Source organism: Chlorella variabilis (genome assembly GCF_000147415.1).
Source record: "Chlorella variabilis unplaced genomic scaffold CHLNCscaffold_3, whole genome shotgun sequence".
In the NCBI taxonomy this organism is placed as follows: Eukaryota; Viridiplantae; Chlorophyta; class Trebouxiophyceae; order Chlorellales; family Chlorellaceae; genus Chlorella; species Chlorella variabilis.
Genome location: NW_005435085.1, coordinates 2,275,091 through 2,283,394, shown reverse-complemented (window position 1 = coordinate 2,283,394; position 8,304 = coordinate 2,275,091). Strand labels below are relative to the sequence as shown.

General features: G+C 67.7%; 3 protein-coding genes across 3 annotated transcripts in view; all 3 read right to left on the bottom strand.

Moving 5' to 3' along the window:
• The window catches only part of CHLNCDRAFT_50486 (hypothetical protein), a gene marked incomplete at both ends in the record, with an annotated part of 1,787 nt that extends 1,644 nt beyond the window's left edge, over positions 1–143 (bottom strand). The window contains one exon of the mRNA XM_005850700.1: positions 102–143. Within this exon, the coding sequence (XP_005850762.1) occupies positions 102–143 (42 nt within the window). The remainder of the gene's footprint in view (positions 1–101) is intronic.
• Positions 144–4,135: 3,992 nt separating this feature from the next.
• CHLNCDRAFT_140927 (hypothetical protein) lies at positions 4,136–5,050 on the bottom strand (the record flags this gene model as incomplete). Its single annotated transcript, XM_005850699.1, has 4 exons — positions 4,136–4,251; positions 4,410–4,615; positions 4,723–4,831; positions 4,972–5,050. The coding sequence occupies 4 exons, from the start codon at positions 5,048–5,050 to the stop codon at positions 4,136–4,138; spliced, it is 510 nt and encodes a 169-aa protein (XP_005850761.1).
• A 217-nt stretch (positions 5,051–5,267) lies between these two features.
• CHLNCDRAFT_140926 (hypothetical protein) lies at positions 5,268–8,237 on the bottom strand (the record flags this gene model as incomplete). The annotated part of the gene is made up of 12 exons (XM_005850698.1): positions 5,268–5,286; positions 5,487–5,577; positions 5,737–5,792; positions 5,944–6,299; positions 6,372–6,517; positions 6,713–6,782; positions 6,961–7,045; positions 7,204–7,252; positions 7,425–7,467; positions 7,655–7,777; positions 7,909–8,006; positions 8,093–8,237. 12 exons carry the CDS (start codon positions 8,235–8,237, stop codon positions 5,268–5,270), a joined length of 1,281 nt encoding a protein of 426 aa, XP_005850760.1.
• Between the last annotated feature and the right edge of the window lie 67 nt (positions 8,238–8,304).

Below are 8,304 nucleotides of genomic sequence, written 5' to 3'. Positions count from 1 at the left end.
GTTTGGCAAGGCAATCCCCGGCAGGGGGGGGGGGGGGGTTCATTCATTCATTCATTCATTCAGCACACAGCCCGGCCGCCTCTTGCTCGAGGGCGGCCCACTTTGGCCTGGGCAGCCCGGGCCGCCCTCCCCCCCGGGCGCATGTTCGGTGTTGGAGGGGTGTGCCCAGCGATAGGGGGCCCCTGAAGGCATGCGCCGAGGCCGGGAAGCGTGGTTCGGCGCTGCTGCACGCTTGGCGATTTGACCAGAACCACGTGCCGCCGAGCTGCGGCCGCAGTTTCCGGCCCACGGTCTACGGTCGCAGCCACGGGACTCGGCGGCACGGCGTTTGGGCCCAAGCTTGCGACGCCCCCGTGCTGCCGAGCTGCGGCCGTAGTTTCCTGCCAGAAGCCCACGGCCACAGCCACGGGACTCGGCGGCACGGAGTTTCGGTCCACGGCTTGCTGCCGCCGCCGGCGCAGGGGTGCTGCCTGCGGCGGCGGCGGCACGGCGTTTGGGTCCACGGCTTGCTGCCGCTGCCGCCGCCGCAGGGGTGCTGCCTGCGGCGGCGGCGGTAGCGCACGTGGCAACCCCCCGCGTTTCCTTGCCTCCCATCCACCGGACCCCGTCCTGCGCTTCACTTTGTTTAGGGAGGGGCTGCTCACTGCTCATTGCTCATTGCTCATCGCACACTGCTCAACGCTCATTGCCCTATATCCCACCCAGCCGCAGGACTCCACTGCCGCCCGCGCCCCGCCCCATCTGGCCGCTTGCGCGCCCCATCCCCCCTCGATGGGGCCCGCCCACACCGGGGCCTCCCCCCTCCCGCCCACTGCTTTCTCAACGGCCCCGAGCCGGGGCTGCCCTCATTGCATACATAGTGCGCCTTTCCCTGCTTTTCTAGTGACCTAGCGTTCCGCACTGCCGTTTGGCCAGCCCATGCTCCCGTACCGTTGCGTTTCTCCCCAATGCGCCATGCCACTTTGCCAGTCATACACACGTTTCGATGCGTGCCCTGTCAGCTGCTTGCGTTGCATGTCGCCTTGCTCCACCCCTGTTTTATTGCTTTCTCTGCTTTCGCCCGGTTCCCGTCCCGTTTCGGCGGGGAGTCTATGTTGCAAGCTAGTTCTTGCTTTACCAGACTTTAAGCCCACACAAGCAAAGGGGGGGGGGGTCGGTAGCGGCTATCGGGTGTATGGCGATGCGGAATGTCGAATGAATGGAAATGGAATGAATGATGGCTGGGAGCGCCACGCTGGGGGGGGGAATGATGTCGTGCTTCGCATGCTGTGGTGGCACATGCCACTGCAGGGCCGTGTAGCTAATCGAGCCAGAGGCAACGAACACCAATTTGAGGACAGGGGGTGGCATGATTCTGTGTTACAGTCACCCAGCTATGATAGGCCGCGTAAGCAGACCTTGGCCACGGGGCACATGTGATCAAGGGGCATCAAGAGAGGGGGTGACCATGGAGCACCCTCTCCATGGCTCCGACCACCCTCCCCCAACTGAGCGTCCCAGGGTCACCCCACCCTGGCCCCGCTCCCCGTCCTGCCGGACATGCAACCCCCACAACGTGGTGGGGGACGTGGGGATCCTTAGCAGCTTAGGCCTGCCAGGCCGACGGGTGCCGATGCTGGTGCGGGCTCCCGGCGGCAGGCAGCAAGGCCGCCGGGCACTCAAATGGCATGGGGCACACGGGCACCCATGCCCGCACATCTCCCAGGCACATGAAAATACCAGAAGGCTGCACATGTAAGGGTGCATGCATTGCAGGCAGGAGTGCAAAGTGGCCTGCCGCGGCATTTGGCTGTGACATTACTCAGTCAGCCGCCGCTACCGTGCCGGGCTTGGCGTTCCCATGCCAACATGCCGGCGTGCCATCGCGCAAGGGGCCAGTGAGTGTGTGAGGTGGAGGTGGGAGTGGTGGGGCTGCCGCTGACCGTTGCTTGCTGACGCTGACGCTGCTCTTACCTGCGGGGGGAGGGGGTGGGTCGGGAGCCAAGGCCGGGCAAAAGATGCCTGGGCCCTACTCAAGGGAACCGAGGGAGTCACTGTGCCAGGGCAGCAGCATGCTCCTCATGGCACCGGTCGGCAAACCGGGCCAGCCGGCCCTGCCTGGCCTGGCCGAGGAAGGCGGTGGCACGGCACCCAGCTGGTGGGCCGTGTCAGGCATGGTGGCGGGCAGAATTGTACACCCCAGTCACATCATAGTCACTTTAAGGGTGTGTGTAGGCCATTTGAAGTGTTGCGGCACGATGGAAATGCAGACCTGGGGTGTGGGTGGGGCGGACGGGACGGGGGCCGTGACGATGCCGATGCTCGGCCCGCCGCCCATGTCACGAACGCATCTGGCGTGACATGGTGATGCGTGCCAGCCCGCCCTGATGCATGCAACACCAATACCATACCAAAACACCAGCTGTGCTGTGTACCGGCGGGTGCTTGTGAATGAGGGGTGAGGCGGTGGGCGGGCGCCGCGCACCGCAACACGTTCCGGCGGTGGCATGCTGATCATGCAAACTGGCTTCCCTGCCCACCAAATTACACCAAATGACTTCTACCAATGTTGGTGACTAGATGCTACAAGGGCAGCTCGGTGCTGCACGGACTGCAGTGGTGGGAGTGGGTGCCAGCATGGGGGGGCGGCGGGGCTGGCGGCGGCACCGCTGGCAGCACCCCTGCTTGGGCGCCTGCAGCCGCCTGCCCGCGGCTCCGCCGCCTCACATGCACTCACACCACTCCATTGAAGACGCCAAGAGCGTTGGCGGGGCGCTCCAGCTCCAGCGAGTGGCTGCAGTGGCAGCATGCTGGATGGCACTGCCATGGCTCCCACACAGCATCAACAACCCTCCCGCTGCGTGTTAGCCTTCTATACATGGCTCAGGGAGGGAAAGGAGCGATCGGCCGCCAGCCGGGGGGCCATTCTCCAGCGTTAAACCCTCAGTCTGCTGGACCCCGCCCCCTGTGACGCTGTGTGGTATTCAACATAGAGCGCACACTGATTGATGCCGATCATTGACCGCTCTTCTTCACCCACTGACGAAGACGTGGGGACTTGCAGCGGCCAAAAACGCTGCAGAATTCAGGCCAGGAGCCTGCGTTACACCCCTTCATTTCGCCGGTTCGCCGGGGGCATGGGAGCCTGCGCTTGGGGATGACCCGAGGCAATAGCGCTCCAGGCAACGCCCACCTGCGCCCTCGTCAGCAGTCAAGTCGCAGGGGGCGCCGGCCGCCGCGAGAACGCGGCCAACCTGCGCTGCCCAGGGCTGCCGGGCCAGTGGCAGCCCTGTGTCCGTGTCGGCAGCGCAACGCTACCCAGCATGGCAAGACGGGCGACCCGCTCGCCGCCCACAGCCTGCAGGTTGCTCATGATGAAGGATGAAGCAGAAACAATCGGGAAAGGTGCTGACAGGCCCGGTCTTGAGCGTTGAACGCATGCCGCCGCAGTAGCAGCCAGCAGAGAAGGCGCGGCGCACCGCCGCCCCGAGCCCGCAGTCAATGTTTTTCAAAGCAAACCTAGTGCCACGTGATTTCCGGCCTTACACGTCTGTACAGAGGATTCTGCGCACGGAGCGGGCTGGCGAGCTCGCCAATCGGCGCACAGGTCCCGCTGGAGGCGGGAGCGGCGGCATGAGCGGCAGCGAGGAAGCTGTGAAGGGGATTGGGGAAGGGGACTGTGGTTGAAAAGGGTCGAGACAGGCAACACGGCTGCCCAGGCCCTCAGGCTCGCATAATTCAGTTCACGTAATGCAGTCGGGTCAAGTCGAGCAGCTGCCAGCCAGTGGCGCCTGCCAGGAGTCCGCGCTGGCGCCAAGTGCGCCAAGGCACTAGTCCCGCCCCAGCCGCGCCAGCTGCGCTCGGTACAGGTTTGAGGGCAGCTGCCCCAGCGGCTTCACCAGCCACTCCATGTCCGGGCACTGAAGAGGAGGGGAGGGGGGCGAGCAGCGGCGGCGGCGATAGCTGCTCAGGCAGTGGCAGTCGCACTGTGGGCCCAGCTTGTGGTGAGAGGGAGAGCCGCTGCCGCTGGAGGCAACGAGACCATTTCGCCAAGGGACACAACAGCCCAGATGCCCAGGAGCGATCGCAGGAGCAGCTGCGGGCCAGCCAGCAACATGGCTGAGCCGTGCTGGCACCAGCTGGCACCGCCATCGGCTCACCCGGCTCCCAGAGTAGCGCCCGACAAGTTGAGCAGCGGCCCAAACTCGCAGGCGGGCAGGGGAAGCGGGGCGCCAGACGCTGGACGCAGCCCCCAGAAGGTGTTGCCGCGGCCTGCGGCAGCGGCGGGGTCCCGGCGGCATCAGGGCTTGCAGACATGGCGGCTGGTGCCAACCTGGCAGCGGCGCCGGCGGCCACTACCCGCTTCCGCCTCCGTCCCACATGGCACTCCCATCCATCACCACCGCTGCCCGCCTCCGCGCTGCACCCACCCGCGTGCGCCCCGCGGTCGCTGCGCCCTCCGCTGGCAAAGGGCCGGGTGCCGAGGCCCAGGCTGAGCACGGTGAACAGGTTGGCCCAGGGGGCGGTGCGGTGGCAGTCGATGTTGAGGTCCACGCCACGCCCCTCCATCCACACGTTGAGCCGCGCGCTGCCCGCCACAGTCAGGTCGTGTATGTAGCGCACCGCGACGTTGAACCTGCGCAGGGCGGGGGCGGCAGCCGGCAGCCGCGGCCTCGGGCGTCAGACAGCCTCAGGCTGCTTCAGGCGGTGGTTAAGCAGGCGGGTGAGAGCCCCTCCCTGCACCTGGTGACCAAGTTTGCCTGGCCAGAGAGGATGGAGAGGGCGTGGTGGCCGTTGAAGTCGTCTAGGTGCTGCGCGTTGATGCGGGGGCGGGTCACGCTGACGGTGATGTCTGCAGGGAGCCGGGTGGTGGGGCAGCAGCGCCACGCTATGTGGGGCAAGAGGAGGCGGGGCAGGCAGGTGGGGGAGGAGCTGCGGCGGCGGGCGGGGCGGCTGCGCCTGCCAGGACGCGCGGCTGTGCGTGCCACCCACCCGCCAGCGTGGAGCGATCCACCCACGACAGGAACACTCCGTTGTCGGCATTCAGGATTGCCACCTGCGCACCAGGCATGGCAGCGGGCGGGCCGCGCCAGGCAAGTCGGCGGCGCAGCTCAGCCAGGGGCAGCCGACAATGGCTAGCTGCCGCCCACCACGCCCGCACCCTCCCTCACGTGTGGGTACCCCACCCATCAGCCATCCAGACTGCATCCAGTTACGCTCACGTTACGGGCCCAGCAGTTGGAGGCCCGGATGAACTGCAGCGCGTTGAAGCCGCGGTCGGCGTGGTGCTAGGTGTTGACAGTGTGCCTGCAGGCGGCGGCGGGGGGCAGCCAGCGGCAGCGGCAATGGTGGCGGCCTCGGCCTCAGGCCAGGCTCGGGGAGCTGTCCAATCGTACTACATAGTACCATATGGTACTGCACAACCACGGAGCAGCATGTCTGCAACCAAGTGACGCCCCTGAGGCCAAAGCCTGCTGCCCTCTCAGCGGGCCCACGCCCCGGCTCACTTGAAGCGGATGGTCAGGCGCTCAATGCCCGCATCCTGAAGGGAGGGGTTGTCAGCGTGGACCTCCCCCTGCCACCCCGCCCCCGTCCTCACTGTGGCATCGCGGGCGGGAGGGCGAGGCCAAGCAGGTGGGATGGGGCGCTGCTGCTGGCGGGAGGTGGGAGGCGGGTGGAGGTGAGGTGCGGCAGGCAGATTGTGACCAGCGGGTGGCACCGGTACCGGTACTGGCAGCATCGAGGTGGTATACCCACCTGGGAAGGGCATCCATCGGTCCAGCTCCATCCACCCGTCGCCCACCGCGACCACCCTGCAGCTGGGCAGGCAGGGAGGGAGTTGCGCCAAGCATGCCAGATCCAACACAGCTGCTGGCGGCCGGCAGCGGCTGCAGGGGCTGCAGCCAGCCGGGGTGACCCCGGCACCAGCCGCCCTCCCACGCCTCCCTCCCAGCCCACACTCACTGCGCCAGCAGCGACACCTCGTCTCGGTCCACCACGTCGGCCCCGCCCTCGCTGCCGCTGTCTATGCCGCCCATGCCGTCGCCATACACCCAGGCTGGCAGCGAGGCGGCTGGCGCCATGCGGGTCACCAGAGGGTCCGAGGCTGGATGGGCAGCGCCTGCTGCCGCTGCTTCGAAGGAGGCGGCGGCCTCTGAGCCTGCATCTTCCTCGCTGCTGCCGCTGCCCTCCTGATCGCTGCCGCCGGTGCCGCCGGCGCCACCGCTGCTGCTGCCATTACCGCTGCTCGCACCTTCAGCGGCAGCGGATGCGGCAGCGTCTGCCGCCAGCGCCTCCCCCACGCTCAGCCCCTCTTCCTCCTATGCGCCCGCCAGGCGCAGCCCTTCTGCCGCCGACAAGAACACAGGATCCCGGAGCAGCGACTCAGGCACAGGCGTGGGGGCCAGCGCTGCAGCGGCTCCGGCGGATGCCGCGCTGGCATTGGCGGGGAGCGGCAGGCTCAGGCTGGTGGTGGCAGGCGGGGCAGGCTCGGTGGTGGCGTTGGCGGGGAGGGTGGCGTTGTCGAGGTAAAGCGTCTCTGCAGCAGGCGTGAGAGGGGAGTGCCGGGAGCTCACACCCTCCCAGCGTGCTCGGCATGCAGCGTGCAGCACACCCTTGTGCAGCATGGCGGCGGCTGAGCCAGGCTGGCCACGCAGGCACGCCTGGATACTTACACCAGCGCGGGTCACACTGCCAGCCCACTGGAAAGGCTCAACACCCCCCCCAGGCTCACCCATCGTGACAGCATCGTTCACAAAGATGCGCACCCGCTGCCCCACGGCGATCTGGGCGGCGCTATCCACCTGCACGTCGGCAGCGGCAGCAGGCAGCAGGTGAGTGGAGGTGGGTGGGGGGTGGGGGGCCTGGCAGAGGGGGTAGGATGTGTGAGGCAAGCCGCCTGTGTGCATGGCCCCAGGGCCTGGCGCTGTCGCGCGGGCTGCCTGCCGGCGCCGCCCGCGGCTGGGCTGCCCGGGCTCTCACCGGGACGAGGCGGTTGCCCACATCCACGGCGCCAGTGATGCGGGCCAGCAGCGAGCGCGGGAGGCTGGTCTGCTGCGTGTGGCCCCTGCAATGGGCAGGCACGCAGCGGTGTGGAGGGTGGTGGCTTTGTGCGGCGGGCACGGGAGTGGATGGGTATGGGTGGCGCGCAGGTGGGGCTGCTGGCACGGAAGCCCGGCGGGCACTTGGCTCGTCCACTCCCCCGGCAGGCTGCCGCGCGCTCACGAGAACGTGATGAACCCCCCGCCGGAGCTCCACTGCGACTGGATGTTGTCTGCAGCGGGCGGCACGGCAGGAGCTGCGGGGGCATGAAGCTGTGCTGCACTTGCCCCGGAAGTTGCATGGCATGCTGGGCTAGGAGCCTCCCGCCAAGGGCCAGGCTGAGTCGGCACGTGTGCCGGCGGACTGGAAACTCACCGCCGCTTACGCTCCAGGTTCCGGCGTACACGTTGCCAGCGATTGCATGATCTGGATAGTGGTGCTGCCCTCCTGCACAGCACAACGACCAGCATGGTTCGACGCGAGAGAAGGGCGGGTGGGTGGGTGGGGTTCTGGGGGCACCACAGCAGGAAGCGGCACAACCGCAGCAGCACAGCAGCAGCCGCAGCAGGGCACCAGACATGCAGGCAGGCAGGCTGGTTAGCTGGCTGGCAGGCAGGCTGGCAGGCAGGCTCACCCCGGCGCCCCGCAGCACCACCCCGGCTCGCAAGATGGTGAGCGGCCGCATGAGCACATAGGTACCGGCAGGCAGCAGCACCACGCCGCCTTTGGGGTTCTGCTTGGCGGCTGCAACGGCGCGCTGCACGTGTGGGGAGGGCGGCAGGTGCGGCAAGCGTGGGCCGGCCGCCTGCCGTGCCTGTTCACGCATCCCCCCTTGCCTGCTCAGCTCTCGTGGTTGGCGTCCACCACCCGCAGTCGATTGCAGCGCACCTGCAGTGCCGCCGTGTCATCCGCCATGCCGTTGCCTTGGGCGCCAAAGGCCCTGACATTGTAGGCCACCGGGCGCTCAGGGATGACAGCTTTGCCCTCTGCGGTTTGCAAGTCTGGAGCTGTTCTTGCTAGCCGCGAGGAGAGAGGCCAGGGATCGCACCAGCGCAGCAGGCAGGTGCCGCACCTCTATAGCCCGCCCACCGCCAGTCGTAGCTGCGGCCGCGCGGCAGCAGCGGCGGAGCCGCAGAGCCGTCGCCCGCTGGGTCAGCAGGGGAGTCCTGGGCAGTCGCTGTCACTGCATTGAGTGCATCGATCACTGGGGATTCCATTGAGAGCAGAATTGCAGTGGGTGGGTGGGGGGGGGGGCCGAGGGATGGCACACATGCCGGTGGGATC